Source organism: Theropithecus gelada, chromosome 4 (assembly GCF_003255815.1).
Source record: "Theropithecus gelada isolate Dixy chromosome 4, Tgel_1.0, whole genome shotgun sequence".
Lineage (NCBI taxonomy): Eukaryota > Metazoa > Chordata > Mammalia > Primates > Cercopithecidae > Theropithecus > Theropithecus gelada.
The window spans coordinates 130,585,622-130,606,831 of NC_037671.1; the positions used below are offsets into that span (position 1 = coordinate 130,585,622).

The 21,210-nt window shown below is 37.9% G+C and overlaps 1 protein-coding gene across 6 annotated transcripts in view; it reads right to left on the bottom strand.

Moving 5' to 3' along the window:
- Positions 1–21,210, bottom strand: part of MAP3K4 (mitogen-activated protein kinase kinase kinase 4) — a 126,869-nt gene that overhangs the window by 66,578 nt on the left and 39,081 nt on the right. For all 6 annotated transcript variants that reach the window (XR_003119119.1, XM_025383656.1, XM_025383654.1 and 3 more), the window contains exons 2-3: positions 17,526–17,716; positions 1,161–2,524 (exon numbers count right to left, since the gene is read on the bottom strand). Coding sequence is in view for 4 of the 6 variants with exons in the window: in XM_025383656.1 (XP_025239441.1) it covers positions 1,161–2,524; positions 17,526–17,716 (1,555 nt within the window). In the remaining 2 variants the exon portion in view is untranslated. The remainder of the gene's footprint in view (positions 1–1,160; positions 2,525–17,525; positions 17,717–21,210) is intronic.

A 21,210-nucleotide genomic window follows, 5' to 3' on the forward strand; every position in this document is an offset into this window, starting at 1 on the left:
TGTATTGAACACGTACAAACTTTTTTCTTGTCATTATTCCCTAAACCATACAGTACTAACAACCATTTACATAGCGTTTATATTACATACGGCATTACACATAATCTAGAGATTATTTAAAGCATACGAGGCTGTGCATTGGTTAAACACAAATACTGCATCATTTTGTATCAGGGACTTGAGCATTTTAGGATTTTGTGATTCGTGGGAAGTTCCAAAACCAAACCTCCTCTGATACCGAGGGGACTGTACATATGTATGTATATAGCCACTAAAATTCAGAATCACAGACTTCACACAGGTATCAGGTATTGTAAAGATTTGGGTTTCACTTTTAGCCAGATCAATGTGCAGACTCACGAGAAGAGCAAAATCACTTGTACAGTACTATTTTGGACTCTCAAGAGCGATATCCCACAAAATGCCCTTTTCTAGTATTAACACCCTTTACAATAAGGAATTTATAACACGTCAAGCTATCAAAAGCAAATCTATACTGTTTTCAAGTCACTTCCTCTAGTGGGCACATTCCTCTCACAAAAATCTACACATCTCGAAACACATATTGGACAACAATCAGGACTTCCCTTAAACTTTCATCATCTGCACTCAACACTTTAACCTTGCCAGATAGTGTTGGCTTTTTCCCTTTGATCATTCTGACATTTCTCTATAATTTACATCTCTTTAAAATACAGTGACCAAAACTTGACATGCTAATCATAAGAGAGAAAACAACTTCAAAGGATAAAGAAAGAACTTTCTCTGTGACCTTGGGTGCCCTATTCATTTAAAATACCTGAGTGTGATGTGGACTTTTTTTCCTGACTCACATGCAGCTTGTCATCATCCACGACTATGACTTTCTTCCTTCCGTCTTTATTTATACCCAGCCTGTCCTCTGCCATCCTCTAATTACATGGTTGAACTTATTCCCTCCACATACCACCTGGCACTTAATTCACCAAATTTCATGCAGTTTTCATAGATATATTTCTTATTTATCATAGTACTTTACAGAAATGCTTAAATGTGCAATTTATAACTGTCATTTGTGTTAAAAATATTAGAATATGAAAGTACATAACACCAACATTATAATTTACAATCGATAAATGGAACTAAGGACATCATCGTATTAATGCCTACTGGAAACCTACCTCCACTGGACGATCGTTCTTTACCAATGCTACACGTGCCCTTTGCAAGGAACCATCCATTAGCTTGTGAAGTCTTAAAATTAACTTTCTTAACCCCATCTGCTTCAGTGCTTTGTCTACAAATGGTCTATAAATAGAAGTCAGACAATGTCTACTAAAGCCTGCTTCTGCGCTGCAGTCTGGTGCTCCCCAGCCAATGGAATCATCCTCAGACTCCAGCCTCTCAAGCTTCTTGGATATGCAGTCCTGCGACTGGATGTCGAAGCTGTTGTCTACGGGCTGTCTGATTTCCGGTACTCCAGGATCAGAGATTTGTTCTTCCTCACTCTCATCCGTACTACTTTCCAACTCCTTCAATTCTCCTTCTGTGTCATCACCCTCATACTCCGGCTCATTACCTTTGGATGGGCGAGGGGAAGGGATTTCAAACACTGGCCAGCCAATGTCTGATAAATTCTTGATGCCCAAAACAGTGCCCATAATCCTTAATTTCTGATTTAAGTCTTTTGTGATGTTTAACCACAAACAGAGTGCCTGCACCCTGTCCTGGAAGTCTTTTGCAGCATATTTTTCGTAGTCCTTCTGAAGCGCCTGCAATGATGGATAAAGTGCTTCTATGTACTCTAGCAGCTCCATTATCCGTTTTACCTGCTCAAATGAGACCCTCTGGCGTTGGAGATGCTCGTGATGTGTTGAGTAACCTACAGTCTTTGTTCCAGGAGTGGCTTTGCACTGCCCTTCTACTGAAGTACCATTAAAACCAGCTCCATCTCTAACAAAGGCGAAGCTCCCATAGTCGACTTTGAAAGTAAGGATTTCATTGATAATATCTGGGATGGCTTGACGGGCTGTATATAAAAAGAAGTCCTGGTCATTAATTGTCCGTCCTGCATGCCAGGCTTGTAGCTCTAACCAGATCAGTTCGTTAGATCGGTTAAGCCAGAAACCAGACGTATTTTCTTGTCCTCTTTGCTCCCTGTCTTTCTTCTTTGAGACTGAGGTAAGCTTTAGCAAAAGTCGTAATGTTTCAAAAAACTTTAAACGATCTGCTGGACAGTCAGTCCTAGAAGTCTGGCGTGCCGGTCTGGCTATAGGCATGGGCACAGATACTGGAAGCTTAGCGTTGCTACAGCCAAGGCTGAGGTAAGGCTTATTGAGATCCACATCTGGAATTGATTTTTTTGGCAAAGATCCACCCACTGAGTCTAACATGAATGAGCACTGTACGTTTTTTTTATGATCACGCTCTGTTGTTCTAAGAGCTGCTCGGATCTTTTTCTCCTGCTTATAGCTGTATTCTTCCACATTCTCCACTGTTTTTCCAGTGTCTTTATGTGGAGGCTGATTTGGTGCATTCATTTTTTCTATTAAAAAAAAAACAGAACATTATTTAACTCTAAAATATGAAGCTACTCTCAATATTTTCAATAAAACTGATATTCACATGTATTTATATTTTCAGGCTGCAAATGGAAGAAAAACAGCATACCATATCCTGAAAATCAAAGGAATCAAAAAATATATGACATTTTTCTCTATATTTTAAAAAAATTCCGTTTTTCCAGTATTTGCTGTATTCTCTTATATTCACAACTAATCACCTAAACTAGCTGTTAATTTCCATGCTACAAAGCATAGTTATCAAATCATTTAACCAAACTTCTGTAAGTAATCACCTTCAATTTAAGAAGGAAGAAACAGCATGGGAGATCGGACGGAAACTTGGATGAGAAAATATATTTAATTCCTGCATTTGTCATTAGCTAAATGTGTAAACTTAAGAGGAAATCACGTAAATTATCTGGATCACTTGTGTCATTGGTAAAATTAGGCAGATCGATGCAAGAATCCTTTAAGGCACCTTAAGATTATTCTCATAAAAAACTGAAAGACAGCTGACAGACAAAAACATTGACCTTATTCTATTCCTTTATTTCTTCTTTGCCATAAACAAGTGGGCAATAACATTTTATATTTAAAATTATCAAGACTGAAGACATATAGACTAATTTGGTATAATTTGTTTAATATGTTATACCGGCACATAAAATCATTTACAATTCATGTGAAAAAAGCAAAAATCACACATTTCTTTCAAACAACTAGAAAAGGTTCTATAATTTGACTCCAAGCTTTGAAATGAACACACATACATCCTCTTTCCTGTATGGCACTTTTAACACTATTAATTGCTCTACGTTACTGAAATCCTTTCATTCTGTTGCTTCCGGGTTCTTACACTTCCTTAATTCCCTTCTTTTCAATACCTCCTTGGAACTTTGCTCACTACATAAAATGTTAATGTTTCTCAAAGTGCTAATCTTAGATCTCTTCTCCCTGGGTGTTCTCATTCATTTCCACATCATATATCGATAATGCCCAAACCTATAATGCCATCCCAGTCTATCCTCTACCCTCAAGGCATAGTTTATTTCATTGAATCTAGGACACACACTTTTTCATATGTTAACATCTCTGATATCAGAATGTTACATATAATCAATGATGATATAAGTAAATTTTAGGGACATATTTGCCAATATATTTCATTTACATTTTTCTTTTTTTGAGACAGGCTGGAGTGCAGCCTCAACTTCCTGGGCTTGAGCAATCCTCCCGCCTCAGCCTCCCAAGTAGCCAAAACCACAGGCACGCATCACCACAACCAGCTAATTTTTTTTTTTTTTTTTTTTTTTGGTAGAGACAGGATTCCACTATGTTTCCTAGGCTGGTCCCAAATTCCTGGGCTCAAGCAATCCTCCCGCCTCTGTCTCCCAACGTGCTGAGATTATAGGCACGAGTCACTATGCTTGGCTCATTTTTTTAAAACATATATATATGCATAAGTAAAATATGTGTCTACATATCAGAAAGTATAAAAGATCTCTTTAAATAAATAAAAATTCCAATTATAAGAACACACCATCAATTGTAAGCTGTTTTTACCTCAGAATATATTATAATTTCTTAGTATATATTTCTTATATACTAAGAATTTTATTATATATTATATTAATATAACAATTATACTAAGAAATTATTATATAATTTTCTCAGTATATAATATCACCTAGTTTTAGGTGATTAATTGTGAATATATAAGAGATTAGTTGTGAATATAATATCTAAAGACATATTAACATATCTTCAAAATTGATGGACTAGGGTATATTTACATGGGTTACAAACCAATACACCACAAACCAATGCACCAATGAAAATTTGCTTAAAACCAATTTACTTCCTAATTGATTTAAATTTGTTTTAAAATAAGGATTTTTAAACAAATTTCCCAAAAGCACTTATAGCTTGATTAACCTTACATTAAATTTGCCTTATATTAAATTTACTTTACGATCCATTAAAAAAGATTTTAAGCCAATCTGTCCAGAGATTTTTTGCTGTATTTTAGTATACAAACTAATATTACTATTATTTTTTAAATTAAAAATTTTTAAGATAGAATTTTTATCTTTAGTACTAATCTATTTACTTCTAAATGTCTTTAAACTTTTTATATAGCCCATTTAAGAAAATTTCTTCAGTTTTATTGTTTCTAGCTATAAATGCTTATCAACTCTTATTTATATCAAAAAAACTGCTTAGACCAACTCTTTATATCTCTTGCTCTGTTGCATTTAACTCTGTGTTTTTTATACCTTTATTAACAGAGCACATACATACTATTTTAAAAAATGGTATTTTGAAAGCAAAAGTGACAAGTGCTTCCACATTTAACTCCACTATATTTTTCAAGATAATTTATATTATACTTTACTACTGGGAAACACAAAATGACATATACATTGTATCACTGTGTAGGACTGGAGGTAAAGAAAATGAATTTATTTTCTAATACACTGAATTTGACGTGCTTATGGAACATGCATGTGGAAATATCTATAGGTAACTAAGAAAACAGATGTTGGGCTCAGGAGAGAAACCCAGAGAAATGGATTTGGAAATTATTAGTATGTACAGATATTATTTAATATCGTGATAGGAGATAAGAACATCTAAGAAAAGCGTGCAGAAGAAAGGCAATGAGGACCTAGAATAGAATGTGTATTAACTACTATGTACATCCAAATAAATGATTCTGAATCAAAGAAAACAAAAAATTGTGTAATAAAAAAAATCTTGTTGGCTTAGGTTTTGGGATTTTAAAATACTTTATAAAACTATTGTGGTGCATTATTGATAATGGCCACAGACTATCTGCATGCAATTTATAATTGGAAAGTAATAGTTGACAGTGAAAAAATATTACTTTTCTTATATAATTTATTCCAGTTCTTCTAACCTATGATTGAAAAGTCCTAAGGGAAAACCCAGGATTAAATGAGAGTCATTAGGATGCCTTTAATAATCCCAGAAGACTGGCTACAAGCATTATTCCAAATCTACGCTGCACTTACCAGGGGCAAAACATGAAAATAATAACAGATGAAGCCTCTCATCCTAGACCGTTATTCCAACAATTAAAGCAACCTAAGAGAAAAAAATGCCAAAATCCCATTTTTCTACATAAACGTAATCTCATTTTAGCAAACCTGAAAAACTAACTTTTATAAGTTAAATACAAATCTTGTTAAGTTTACCTTACAGGATACAAAACAGTATATTACACAATTTTTTGAAATTTTGTGTTCACATAAAGCAATGGTTTAACATTTGGACCGACATAGTATGTTTAAGGAAAAGCAAATTGGGAAAGGAGCAGATGGGACAGAGAAGCTTCTTTTTTTTTTCTCCCCAAAACATAATCCAAGTTGGTTCTGGAAAAAATATAAATGTATACACCTTCGTTTAAATAATGATGCAATTCAAACTTAAAATAGACAAACTCCAGTCTAGCTACTGTGCAAAAAGGATATACCAATTACTCCACCTCAGCAGTAGCTACCTTTTTAAAATAATAGACTTGTGACAGAAAGAGAGACAGGGTGATTTGGTTTGGATGTTTGCCCCCTCCAAATCTCATGTTGAAACGTGACCCCCAATGTTGGAAGTGGGGCCTGATGAGAGATGTCTGGGTCATGGGGGCAGATTCCTCACGGATGGCTTAGTGCCCTCCCCACGGTAACCAGTGAGTCCTCACTCTATTGGTTCATGTGAGAGCTCTCTATTGTTCCTCTCTCTCCATGTGACATGCCTGCTTCCTCTTCACCTTCTGCCATGAGTAAAAGTTTCTTGAGGCCTCACCAGAAGCTGAGCAGGTACTGGTGCCATACTTGTATGGCATACAGAACCGTGAGCCAAATACCCTTTTTCTTTATACGTTACCCAGTCTCAAGCATTCCTTTATAGCCAACACAAAATGGACTAACACAGAGAGTAAACCCAACAGTGCTTTCTGGCAACTGATGACCAGTTAGGCCTCTATAAAATCATAAGGGACTTATCAATTAAGGGAGACCTGAGAACAACATTAGGGTGTTGGGGGGTGGGGGAGTCTATAGACTTAGATACAGGAATTTCCCTCAGCATTTTACATTTTGTTTTTACCCACTCTGACATGACTAAGGAACTTTTTAATAACAACCAAAAGCCTATTACTAATGGACAGGTGTGCTTGTTTGTTTGGTTTCCTATTAATGCTAAATTTCCCTGCAACTAACAAAAAAGTCAAATGCAAACAGAGCTTCTGAAAAGGAAAATGAATAAAAAGTACAGGGGTTAGATATATAGAATGTTTTATTTGGCAAGTTCTAATTACAGCACTACAAAAATAGTTTCTAATAACTTAAGATGAATGGGACACCTGATCTCCCAAGTGACTATAAATTAAATGGTATGATTTTTCATGCTGCTATAAAGACACATGCACACGTATGTTTATTGCAGCACTATTCACAATAGCAAAGACTTGGAACCAACCCAAATGTCCATATATGACAGACTGGATTAAGAAAATGTGGCACATAGACACCATGGAATACTATGCAGCTATAAAAAAGGATGAATTCATGTCCTTTGCAGGGACATGGATGAAGCTGGAAACCGTCATTCTCAGCAAACTAATACAAGAACAGAAAACCAAAAACCACATGTTCTCACCCATAGGTGGGAACTGAATAATGAGAACACTTAGACACAGGAAGGGGAACATCACACACTGGGGCCTGTCGTGGGGTGGGGGGAGGGTGGAGGGAAAGCATTAGGAGATACACCTAATGTAAATGACGAGTTAATGGGTACAGCACACCCACATGGCACATGTATACATATGTAACAAACCTGCACGTTGTGCACATGTACCCTAGAACTTAAAGTATAAAAATACATAAATAAATATAAATAAATACATAAATGGTGTGATTTTCGTAGCACAATTAAAGCAAACCTCTGGAACACTTTTTCCTTTGGCCAATCACCAATAATTCCGGTAAAATCAGAAGAATATAAAACATTTTTTAAAAAGAAAACTTTACAACGAAACTGTAAAGAACCAATGACAAGCAATATGGTTCATCTGATGGATATAAGACAAACAAATGAATTCCCACCATCTACAACTAAAAAAAGCTCTTTAGAATATGTATTAATCATATTTTTAATCAAACTCTTGCAATTTTTATGTTCTCCAATATATGTATTTTCCAAATTTTAGAAACCAGTCTTATTTGAGCTCTCAAATGAGATGTAAACAGATGAATAATCTTTAAGTATGAGACGATCTTCAGAGCAATGATGACCTAGAATACCAGACAAGTCAGCAACCTGAAGGGGCTTGAGATCATCTCATTCAAGCTTCTCAAATTTCAGTGTATTTTCCGAATCACCTGCGTTTCTGCTAACGGGCACATTCCTGGGCCTGCTTCCACTATCTCTGACATGGCTACAATGGCTCCACATTTGGAGAAATTGCTTTATCCAGCTTCTATTTTCCAGGTAAGGGCTTTACAGACATTGTCGTAACGTTCATAACAATATGATGATGAAGATTACCACAGAACACAGATGTTTAGACAGATGGTTAATGTTAGAAAAGGGGTCCTAGCCCATGTTGGTGCCACCACACCATCCTTGGACTTGTCAAAGGTGCTTGCAAGGCAGTACCAACTGACCAAGGAAAGGCTAAGACAGTGAGTACCACAAAAGATTATGTAGGGCTAACTAGTCTGTAAAGGCTTAAAGTAAAAGCAAGTACTTGATTTGGGGCCTTGAAGAATGGAAGCTTAAATAAGGGAAGCAAAGAATGCAAGAGCGTATCTGAAGCCAGCAAAGAAGAGCAAGAAGAGACACAAAGGCAGCAAAGAAAAGCATGTGGCTGAACACCGAGTCTGTATATGGAAGCCTGGAAACACAAACCAGAACCTTGAAAGTCAGGCTAAGTTTGGACTAAAGAGCTGAAATATGGATTTAAATCCACTCTGGTTGACATAAACATTTCACTAGCTATACAGACTGAATCTGACTTGTAACCATTTTACCAGCTCCATTTTACATCAGTATGATATTCTTTAAAAATCAAACATTCTAATTTCACTACTGTTAGCAGATACACACATTTACACACACATAGATAGGCACACGCATGCATGTACACACACATACACCTTGAGATATTTCCTAACAGGGACACGTATGTGTTTGTGTGTGTGTACAAACTCTCATATAAAGTGCAAAATATTTGCTCTATCTCTGTAATCCAGCTATGGCTGATGACCATCCCGCTATGGCAGTACTAGAATAGAAATGCAAAATGAAGCTGATAATGATCACCCAGCAACATTCTGAAAAGGGCTTGGGCTTGGGTGTCTTTTAAATTCCTATTTAACCTACTTAAACTATGAGATAAACTGAATGTACTTCCTTCTGCTATATTAAAAAGAAAACAAACATTGAACGAAAAAAATGGTTTGACGGTCTTTCTCTTAAATCAAACTTAAGAAGAAATAGTTATATTTGACTAAATATTGTCCAAAACTTATCAAAATCTTAATTGCTATAAATTGGTAATGACTACCATTATCCAAAAGTATAATCTCAAAAAACACCACAGCTAGCTCCTGTGGTGTTAAATTTAATACTCATCACAGTACGAAATGAAGCCTATTTACTGAGTTCATTTGAGTTTACCTGGTAGGTTACATCAGTTGGGAAGTCAGATAGCAGACTTCCAGGTAATGCAGAGCTAATCATCCTTACCCAACACTCAAACAGTCTTTAGATAAAATGCCTTTTTTAAAACTGTCATATAAATTAAGAAAGTTTTCCCAATAAAACAGGAATTTTCAGCTTTTGGTGAAGGCTGGGCCATGAGACACAGCAGTCATTCTGTAGTACACAGCACCTTGTCTCCACTGTTCAAACATACACTAACATCCTGCTGCTAAGAAGGGACTGTAGACATAATTAAAGCCCTTAGCCAGCTCATTTTTGTTTAATCAAAAGGGAGATTTTCTTGAATGGGCCTGACTTAATCACATAAAAGCCCTTTAAAAGAAGGCCTGAAACTTGTGGTGGTGGCACGCACCAGGAGGGTCAGCTACTCTGGAAGCTGAGGCCGGACGATCACTTGAGTCCAGAGGTTTCAGGCCAGTCTGGGCAACATAGTGAGATCCCATCTCTAACAACAACAAAAACAAAAAACAATAACTGAAGGCCTTTACCCTCCCTGAGAGCATCTGCCTGTCCGTGGGTGGGGTCTGTCCACCTTCTGTCCATCTGGTATCACAAGTGGTCCACACCTGAAGTAGAGATACCAGTTTCTGCTGGTCAGCTCTCCATGTAACAGCCACACTGGTCTAAAAGGTCCAAGACAAGACACTGAGCTTAGAGCCCTGTACAAGCTGTAGTGGGAGTGGCTGCACAGGGCAGCCCCACTTGAGGCCCAAGTGCATCTGGGGGCCATGCCCCAGAGGCATCTGAAAGATGATTTCCTGTGCTCCTGAAAGTCACCAGATCTAAAGCTGCTGCTGCAATGGCCATGGTCCTCTCTGGAGCCTTAGCCCACAACAGGCTCCTGGCCCTACCCTTGTTCCCATACCAGCTGGGCCCCTAGAGGCACATCCTCCATGCAACAGCCTGCAAATGGCCATATCTCAGGGGTTCACTTCCTTGCTCCCTCACAGATGCCTGTGGGCTGAGGGTCCTGGGCCTCATCAGGGTTAGGGGAGGGACCAGGGATGACCGGAGCCTAGAGAGGCCAGTAGCCTGCACTCCAGCCCCCAGCGGCTCCTGTTACAGATAGTTACCCACAGACAGGTGCTGGGAAGGCATCAGCATGGTCAGCATTCACGGACTTGCCGACAGGTAGTCAGGTTGGGTCCTGAGAAAGTGAATCCTAGAGCTATATGTCCCTCGGGCAGCTGCTAGAGGTAGGGCTGGTCCTCCTGCCATACGCCCTCCTTCGAGGGCAGCAGTTCTAGCTCTGCTCCACCTCGGCCTTCTACCCACAGCCTTCTCCTACTCACGCTCTGGCCATGGCTGCTTCAGCTTCTCCTCCAGCTTCTTCTCCAAGGCTCCCAGGCTTCTGATTAGGTCAGCCCGAGGAAGACAATCTCCCTTTCATTAGCTCAACACAACAGGTTAGGGAGGTTAACTGCACCTGCAGAGCCCACTGGCCAGCAGCACGGAGAACAGTGTTTGATCAATGGGGAGAAAGTGGGTGCCCCTCACAGGAGTTGCTGCCTCCCTTCTATCTCTATCTGCACAAAGATAATATCCTCTTACTGAACAAACTTGTTGACATTTATGACCTTTTAAAAAGTCATTTTCTGTTAAACCAGCATATGTGGAGTTGAGGGAGTCTGTTCTTGGCTAGTGTGGAAGAGACCTTGAGTAGGCTTTGCACTGATTTTGAATTTGCTATGCATCTGACGACTTTATCCTTTGAGTGCAACTCATGTCAAGATGAGCAGTTTTCTTAAATAAAAAAAAAAAAAAAAAAAAAAAAGATGAGCAGTTTTGTTAAATTCGTGGTAAATGTTATCTAGGTCAATGCTTCTTAACCTTTTTTGGGTCACAGACTACATTTGCGAATCTGATGAAAACTATGGACTACTTACAAAAATGCACACAGCACATAATAAAATCTGCAGTTTCTGGGGGCCCACAATCCTCATGACTGCAATATAAAGGAATAGGGCTCTGATAACTTGAACTCTCTTTGATTCTTCACATTTTGTAAGTAGTTGCATTCAATTAAATACTGTGATTCAAGTGAGACATTTCTGAAGCTGTATATATCTGTGTGTGTGTGTAGGTTGCACACACACCATATAAATGTCTATATATTGTACTTATATGTAGCCTCATATTTCCAGTAAATTTCATACTGGCCTCATGCATTCAACCACAATCCCCAACTATATTCCCCTTAGTAAAGATAAATGTAAAATGAGAAATCAGCAAATTTAAACAGCTAAACTGGCAGTTTAAAATTTTCTATATTAATAATATAGAAAATACAAAGAAACAAGATATTCATACATTGTTAGTAGAAGTATCAAAATGAATAGTACTTTTGAAGAATGCACAATATCTACCAAATTAAAACATACATACCATTCAATACAGCAATTCCACCACTATCTACAAAAATACTCCATATATGAGTAAAGATAAATGAACAGAGATGCTCCCCACAATAGTATTTTTTGTTTGAAAATATGGAAACATACTATAGGGAACATGGTTATAATGATCCAAACAACACTTTAGTTTCAATGTGCTTACACAGAACAATGGCCTCCACCTATTACTAAGTAGAAAAGAGCAGTTATATACTGGATGTTCTAACTCAACTAACTTTGTAAAATTCCATAATGCTGTATTATGGTGTGCATCTCTCTTATCTTTAGAAAACTAAGAGCTTATTAATATACAGGCATTCTTCTTAGTACCAGTGTTTTATCTCTAATTTCTCCTGTCTATAACTTCCCATTCTAACATGTCACTGATAATGATTTGCAGGAAATTAGCACTATCATAACTCCATCAAATAATTTCAATGAGTCAATTGTCTAATTACACATATGCACCAAGATTAGGGCTACCAATTTTCTCAACATCTGGATTTACAATTATAAAAAACAAACATATGACATTAGTAGCTACTCTGAGCCTACAGCGGTAATAACATTTCAAGAATCATACCCGTATGATCAGTTCATGAGCATGGCTACCATAGCTAAAAAGCCAGTATTGCTGGTTAGTATCTCTTCCTCTAAAGCATTCCCTCAGTTACCTTTCTGGGTCCTTATATTACTTCAGGGATGCACCTGATTTTTTTTTTTTTTTTTGCATTTTTGTGGGTTAGGGGCTAGGGGACGCAAAGATAGTACGACTGACCAAATTCTAATTCCCCAAAGCTTTACAATGAATGCATGTAGGAGTTAACCTCCCACAGTAATCAACAAACCCCACCTGGTATGGCTGCCTTGAGCAGTCCCCTCCCACAGTGAATTTTGGCCAGCCTCATGGAACTAAGAGAACACAACAGAAGTGATGCTACACAACTGCGGAAGCTAAGGCCTCGAAGCCCTGCAATTTCCACCTTGGTCTCTCAAAACACTTGCTCTCAGGAAAGACAGCTGCCATGTAAGAAGTCCAATTACCCAGGGACCATCCCAGGCTAGCCATGTGGAAGGTCACATGGAAAGAAACCCGTGCCAGCCAGCCCTCAGCTGTTCCTGCCCTCTCAGCCCAAGTAACAGACACATGTGAGTGAGGGAGCCATCGTGGACGTTTGAGATCCAGCAGACACCATGCAGACAAAAAAATGAGGGCTCAGACTTAGGGCCCCAGCCAAGCCAGGATGTTTCCAGCCAACTGAGCTATTCCAGCCAAGGCTCCAGACATCCTGGACAGGGATGACCTGTGCCTTGCCTACACACCTGAACCACAGAATCATGAGCAATAAAATAACTGCTCTTTCATGCTACCAAGTTTCGCGATGGTTTGTTACACAACGATAGATAATGTGAAAAATGCAAATGTTATTGGTGACTGTTTGTTTAAAAGATGAGTCCAACTCTGACCACAGTTCTAAAGTTAATAGTATGACTCAGACAGCCTTTGCCTGTTGCAGTGAGAAAGAAATAACGTAACAGTTCACATTTCCTTGGACAGCTTTTTAAATAAATCTGACCAATCTAATTAATTCTAAAAAACTCCTCAAAATACTGAGGGGGCCAATATACTATTATGAGTCACATGCTAGTTTGAAATACTGGTCTTCCTGACTCAGCCTTGAGGTCACAGCACAAATATCACTTGTTCTAGAAGTCTTCCCAAGCCCAGGTCTTCTCAACACTGCCTCCTGTGTGCATCCAGAGGGGTCTGTACTGTTGGTCATTTGGGTACTCCCTACTTGACCTGGAACTAGGTCTTATTCATCTGCCAAAAGAACACATGCCTACGGAGTCACTCAAATGCTGATTCAATGGAAAGAACGGAGGAGAAGTAAGGAAAGAACAGAAGGAGGAAAGGAAAAAAGGGAGTGAGGAGAGAAAGAGTGAGAAAGGTAGAAGAAAGAAAAGAGAGGAAGAGGATGGAAGGAAGGAAAGACAGGCAACAGCAACAATAACAAAAAACTGTACTAGCGGCATATGTAGTGAGATAAAGCAAAGGACTAGGAAGACATACGAAGAAATGTGTAGTCCAGGCAGGACAGAAACAGGAACAGTAGCTACATGACTTCAGACAATCATTTAATCTAAAACTCAGGGTCCTAAAAATGGGAACACCATTTAATAAGGATATGTCAACAATATAATTATTTAATTTTGCTTTAAGATTTAAGTCAAGAAAAAAAGTAGTAAGTGTTGGGAAGAAATCCTGAGTTTACAGCCGGGCACGCTGGCTCATGCCTGTAATCCCAGCACTTTGGGAGGCCGAGGCAGGTAGATCACCTGAGGTCAGGAGTTCAAGACCGGCCTGGCCAACATAGTGAAACGTCCTCTCCACTAAAAATACAAAATTAGTCGGGCATGGTGGCGTATGCCTGTAGTCCCAGTTACTCAGGAGGCTGAGGCAGGAGAATCGCTTGAACCCGGGAGGCAGAGGTTGCAGTGAGACAAGATCGCGCCACTGCACTCCAGCCTGGGCAACAAGAGTGAAACTCCATCTCAGAAAAAAAAAAAGAAATCCTGAGTTTACAATAATAATGATGATAGTTAATACTGAATACATAATCCTCATGACACTATAAGGCAGATGATTTTACAGGTAAAGAAAATGATATATGGAGGTTGCATATGCAGAAGGTGGTGGAACCAGGACTGGAGTCTGGGCGATCGAGTAACCAAGTTTCTGCTTTTGTCCACCATGCTGTGCTGCAATAGTCTGAGAACAAATAAATTCTCAAGGACTATTAACCATCACAACACAAGACTAAAACATTAAAATGGCCCACCTGTCTACTGCTGGCATCTCACTTCCACCTTGTCTTGGTATTCATAAACAAGAATGTTGGCAAGAAATAATTCACCAGCTGGCATACACGTGAAGCTACTTTCTAATATACACGTGACTGAGACATTTAAAATTAAAAGCCGTAAAACTGCTCTGAGCCAGTTTCCTTAGCCATAAAATAAGCACAGGTTTAAAGTCCTTTATCTGAAATGCTTGGGACCAGAAGTGTTTTGGATTTTGGAATCTTTGCATTATACTTTCCGAGTAAGCACCACAAATCCAAAAATCCGAAGTCCAAAATGCTCCAATTAGCATTTCCTTGGAGCATCATGTCTGTATTCAAAAGGCCTCAGACTTTGGAGCACGTGGATTAGGGATACTTAACTTGTATTATATAAGACCAACACTTTACTGGGTTATTACAGTATTCAAAAGATAATTCTTTTGAGGTGCTAAGCACAGTGCTTAACCCACAGTAAGCACCCAGTAATTGCTAATGACAACTGTGAAGACGCTGCTGCAAATGATATAGCAGACATTTAAATTAAAAGTACAGGTTATTCTGTGACATAAAAAGTTCATAAAACATTAAATTTAAGAAGCCATTATAAAGATAGTACAACATAAACATATATAGCAAAAAGCTATGGAGTCTGTAGTCAAGCTTTTACAAACGGTAAATGAAGCTACTTTTTTTTTTTTTTTTAATTTATTTATTATTATCATACTTTAAGTTGTAGGGTACATGTGCATAACGTGCAGGTTTGTTACATATGTATACTTGTGCCATGTTGGTCTGCTGCACCCATCAACTCGTCATTTACATCAGGTATAACTCCCAATGCAATCCCTCCCCCCTCCCCCCTCCCCATGATAGGCCCCGGTGTGTGATGTTCCCCTTCCTGAGTCCAAGTGATCTCATTGTTCAGTTCCCACCTATGAGTGAGAACATGCGGTGTTTGGTTTTCTGTTCTTGTGATAGTTTGCTAAGAATGATGCTACTTTTGTGTATCAGGTTCAATGGGTGATTTTCTTTTTGTCTGTATTTTCTGAATTTCCTGCAACAAACACATTATCTTTTGCAGATAAGAAAAAGAACACGTTATTAAGGATTTTGGTGTCCTGGGTCTGCTATCAGATAGCTATAAATCAAAGGGTCTGTGAGCATTAGCTTCTTCATCTGAAAAATGGCAGGAACTTGAGCAAACAATCTCTGAGGCTCCTTCCAGCTCTAAAATTCTATAATTTCATAAAATAAACAATTTTAAAAATTGTGGAGAAAAAGGGCCAATCCTTTCCCTTCCCTTTATCTCTCACACAGCCCAGCAGGACAGCAGAACCTCAACAAACATCTAGTGACTGGTTGTCTCACTGATTAGTGAAAGACCAAAAAGTCAACTCAAATATTGCCTTCAGATAAGCGTAACCGCTGTTGCCTGTACTACGAAGTAGTCCAAATAGAGTACCATGAGAACTAGTGGTACAAATTAGTCCTGACACTATCTCAAGCCTTCTGGACTTAAAAAGAGTTGCTCTGAAACCCTGGGCCTCAGTTTCTCAATGTATAAAAGGGGAAATTGTGTTCTCAACTCATGTTCGAAAATAGTATGAATCAACAAGAAAAAGCAAGTGTACTACCGACATCTTCTCACTTTACTAACACAAAGCAAATATTTATTAACTAATGTTGATTCAGTAGATGCTACTTCACTGATTCCTACCATATATAAGAAACTTCTATAGCCATTTGAGAAATTTCTTTGAGAAAATGCACAAGAAATGATTTTCAAGATGACAAATTGCAATGGGAAGTTTCCAAAGGGGTAGGTTAAAAAATTACAGCAAATCAAGTTTTATAAGAAGTATCTCATGTGGAAAAATCATTTGTGGGAAAGACTCTTTCCTGCTTGGGAACTTCCCTTGGATAGGATCTCACTCAAGCAAATCAACACAACAAAACCCAATTCTCTTGCCCTCCTTCTCTCTTGAGGAAGGGCTCTGATGGGGATGCAAAGTGAAGATGCCACTAACAGCCATCAAAGCTCAATATATGGAGGAAATCTACAGAAAGAGGAAGCAGAACAAAGAGGAAGAACAAACACAGACTATAGAAAGGGAGAGGTAGAAATGAGTGTGAGGTCAACAGTGAGAAATTTCTCGGGCAAGATGAAGACTCAAATCCACATGTCATGCAGTAATAGCTGAATAAATTCCAGGAATACATGGCATTTGTTTTAGGACAACTGGTTTGCTAAGATTAACAGGTAAATTCTAAAACCACAAGGTTCCAGGCCATCACGTAGGGCACAAGGAGGCTACAGTGCAATATCATTCAATTCATCTACCACAAAAAAAGAACAGTTACATCCCACTAAAAGGAGGCGGGGGGGGGGGGGGCACGAAAATCTCCCCTTCTAGTAGAGCAATATGTGGACTTTACGATCCTAAAGAAAGAGAAAAGTAGAAAGCAGGTTCTGTCATGGTTGTTAGGTGAGGGGTACCATCTAGTCATTGTGCTTAGTGCGAAAGAGAGAGCCCTATACCCTAAAGGCAGCACCCCGGGGCACCAGCAGAGAGCAGAGGGAATCCAGGGGAAGACAGCCTGGCTCTGTCTCTCCTCAAATCCCCAATATACCACTTTTGGGCAGAGAGAATCTAGAAACTTCAGCCTAAGAGGCTGAAAGAACAGAAGGCCATCTATCCCATGGAACCTGTAGCCATCTTGGATTAGTACACTGGGAAACATTTGCCCTCTTTCACATCTTCAAATGCCTCGCGCAATGCTGGCTTTAACCATCCTCAGGACAAACCTTTCTATCTCTGGAAAACTATGTGTCTCTTTTATTAACACTAACAGTAATAATCTAAAAATAAAAAAATGGAACTTAACAGGAGCATGAAAATCAAATTAAAAATAAAAGAAATTGCTAACCTTATTGTAGAAAGAATCAATCAAATGCCATGCCCTCTTGTACATCTTTTCTAAAGTACAAGACTCACCTTTCAAATTAGACCGACTGGCTGGCCTCCCCACATTATTCCTCTGGTGTTTGGTTGACATGCGTTTAATCTGTCGAGGTGTGCTGGGGGGAGAGTTGCCATACAGATTCTCTGTATTTGTTTCATCGGAGAAGTCCTCTGGATCAGACTCAGGACTCTTGCAAGCTGCATCTCCCAATGTGCCCTCTTGCCTATGAAAGACAGTGCATAGGGAAAACATTCAGTAACACAGTAAGTGAATTCAAATTTACTTATAATTTTTAAAATAATTCTTTGTGAAACTTTTGTACGTAAACATCTCTTCAGCACCGTACTTCTCTATTTTTACCTGCGAAAACTCAAAAGGAGAACTTTTCTTTCGCTTGAAGAGAGTAACGATTGTGACTGCTACTGCTCTTACCATGAACAAGGAGTACCACATGGGTGGAGCTGTTATGTTTTGTTTCTCTACTTTATAGAGCTCTTTCTAACACAAAAGAAATATAGAACTAAAAACTTACGCCTTAAGGAAAAAACAGCGAAGGACTAGAAGATACAAATCAGACAGAACTAAAAATGTACTTATGTGCTAGCTACTGACAGTTTAATTGATGAGTGGGCAAGTTCAGTCCTGCTCTGAACTTCAGTGCCTCGCCTCTTTCTCTCTTCAAAACACACAGAAAACAGAATGTATAGGAGCACTTTGCTATGATCCACACAGCAAAGCAGGAAGTACTGAGAAAGTATGGCAGGTCCATTTTCTAAGTTCTCTGATAAAAATTACAGCACAGACATTACGTATGTATTTAATACCACTGAACCACTTGAAAATGATTAAAACATTAAATTTTATCTTATGTGTATTTTAACACAATAAAAAATTGGGAAGAAAAAAAAACCACAGTGCAGAGCTCAAGCAAGGTGCAGGGGAGAGGGATGCTGTAAAAGAGGAAAAAGAAAAATGTTTCTTTTCACCTTCAAAATGCAATTTCTCATTAATTTGTTCTCTAAAAACACTGCCTGCCAATTCTCTATCCCTAGCCAACTTCTCAAATCATCACAATTTTGACAAAGTTCTATTTCTACAAAGCTAACAAAATAAGATTTAATTATACAAATTGAGAGCCAATACAATTCTTAAAAAGTGAACCAGAAGGAATCAATCATGAAATTCTTTCCAAATATGCACCATCACAGTCTACCTCATTCTGAACATTTATAAAATATGCTTTATATTTTATAAACATAACTCCAAATCATATTCAGTATATAATCCATTTCTTCCTGGCAATTTGTATCTTGATATACAATCAAAGTTATTTCAAATTCATGAGCGAAACAGAAAAGCCACTCTACAATGTATGGTCCATTATGACTGAATTAGATCGACAAAACTGCAGAAAAGAAATTACCTTTTGAAAAATAAAAATGTTGCAGAATTATAAAAATTTACAGAACTGAAATCTATAAAAGACCCCTAATGGGTCAAAAGCTGATTTTTTAATAACCACATTTTTAAAGACCACTCTAAATACTTCATAATACACACGTGCTCCTAAACATGTGTGTACATGCAAGACATACAAGTTAAATGTCCTGAAAGCTAACTTTAAACCATGTGCAAATTTAGAAATACGTTTTAAATGCACCTGCCTATTTCCTTAAACTACATTTATAAGTCTCATAACATCACACAACGAAGTGTAAACTTACAGATTAACTTGAAATTTCTTACACTCACTTCTTCTATACTCACTGTGTAATAGTTGATTTGACTGATTAAAGAACATGGCTATAAGCACCAAAATCATTTATTTATTTTCCATGTGTTGCAGTGGTTAATAACACTGTTTGGAATGATAACCAGCATAGGCTTGGTGGTGTAGTAGACCCACGTTTAAATCCTAGCTGTACTGCCTATTAGCTGGGCGGACCGTGGACAAATTTTATCTCTACCGTGTACATTTACAAAATAAGGATAATAAATACTTAGACTTATACTTACTCCTATGAGGATTAAACCCAATAATGAATACTTAACCAAAGAGTCAGAATATAGTAAGTGTTCACTAAATGCTTGACACCACTCATATCACAGGCCTTGGAGGTCACTGTGCTCACTGAGAGAACCTGAGTTCTTGCTCATCTGCTTCACCTTAAGAGAGAAGCTCACCTAGGAGTTCAGCATGGTATAGGCCTGGAAGCGCTTCTAACATTTTAAACATCTTTTGAATTCTTTCAAACTCAATATTATAAGGTTTCTGTTTTCATTTAATTTCCACACTAATATACTTAAAGGAAACACCAAGAAAATACTGTATTTTATTATTTTGAATCTCCAGGAGTGTCCAACATAGTGCTCTCAAACATTCAGTGCTTTTCATAATAATGCACTTAACACATAAGAGTGGTAACTGCCAGGAAACTACAGCACAAATGTTTAGTCAGTTAAATACATCAAAGCCAGACAGCAGGGAATACCAGGATAATTAAAAAATGAAGTCAGATACGAAAAAGCAAACAAAATCTCTTTCAAAACACATCCTTTGTGGTGAGGAGGAATGTGAAGTCAGAAGCTAAGGCCACATCTCAGCCGTCCTGGATGGGTGAAGCATCCATTACTGACTCTTTCTAAGACTATTAAAACTAATAATTTGGAATTTTAAAGGTCTACATTCTAACTATTTCAGGAAATTCAGTTGTAAAGGTTTCTTTAAAAATAATTAAAGTAACGGAAATAAAGGGCTACGAAAAATATAAAATGGTCTGTTTTGCCAGTATCTGGCGGTACCGTGTGGATGATGAATTAATGCAACGCAGAGTGAAAGTGGAGGAGAATTTCTGTGAAGAGGGACTGACAGTATCAAACCTCAGTGGCCCAAATGTCAAGCCCCTCAACCTGAGGAGAGTCATGATCTAAAATGACAAGCACAGCTGATTTTTAAAAAATAAATAAGTACCTTTGTGGGATCTACATTGAGTTCTGTGCTTTAGCAGATAAAGAGGGTCTAAGAAAGTATATATAATAAAAAGGCTAACTTTTATGAAGACTTAACACTGGGGACCCAGAAGAGTATTTGTGTTGTACTATCTTCCAACTGTGGACAAACTGTTTCTCTACATGTGGAAAAATTAATGTGGCTGTACTCTCAAATAAAAGAATACATCCTTGTAATAATTCTACAGAAGCTAACAATGCCTTGTTTTCTGATCTGCATTTATTACAAAACCAAAAGTCATCTGTCTTATCCTCATACATTCACATAGACACAATGAACAACTACTGACTTCAAAGTATTTCTAAACTATCTAATTATTCTAACAGTAAATATTTAAAAATCACACTTAAATGAAGATGAATACTGTCATAAACAAAATATTAAAATAAGACAAAACACAGTATATTTTATCCTTTCTTACTCATTAAGCAACACAGAAAACGAGTTAGGAAAATGTCATATGGTACTACCAGCCACTATACTTATAATTCATAATTAAAATGAATTTAATACTTTCTTAGGATTTACTTAATGTGGTCAACATGGTATTCTCACTTGTTGGAAAAGATGCTGGTTTACATTCCATCCAAGCAACTTAGTAACACCTACGTGTCAGAACAAAATCCAACAGTATTTAAAGAAACTTTCTTTTAAAGAGTCTAGCACCTAATAAATAAAACTCACAAATGTTTTCCATCCTATCAAAA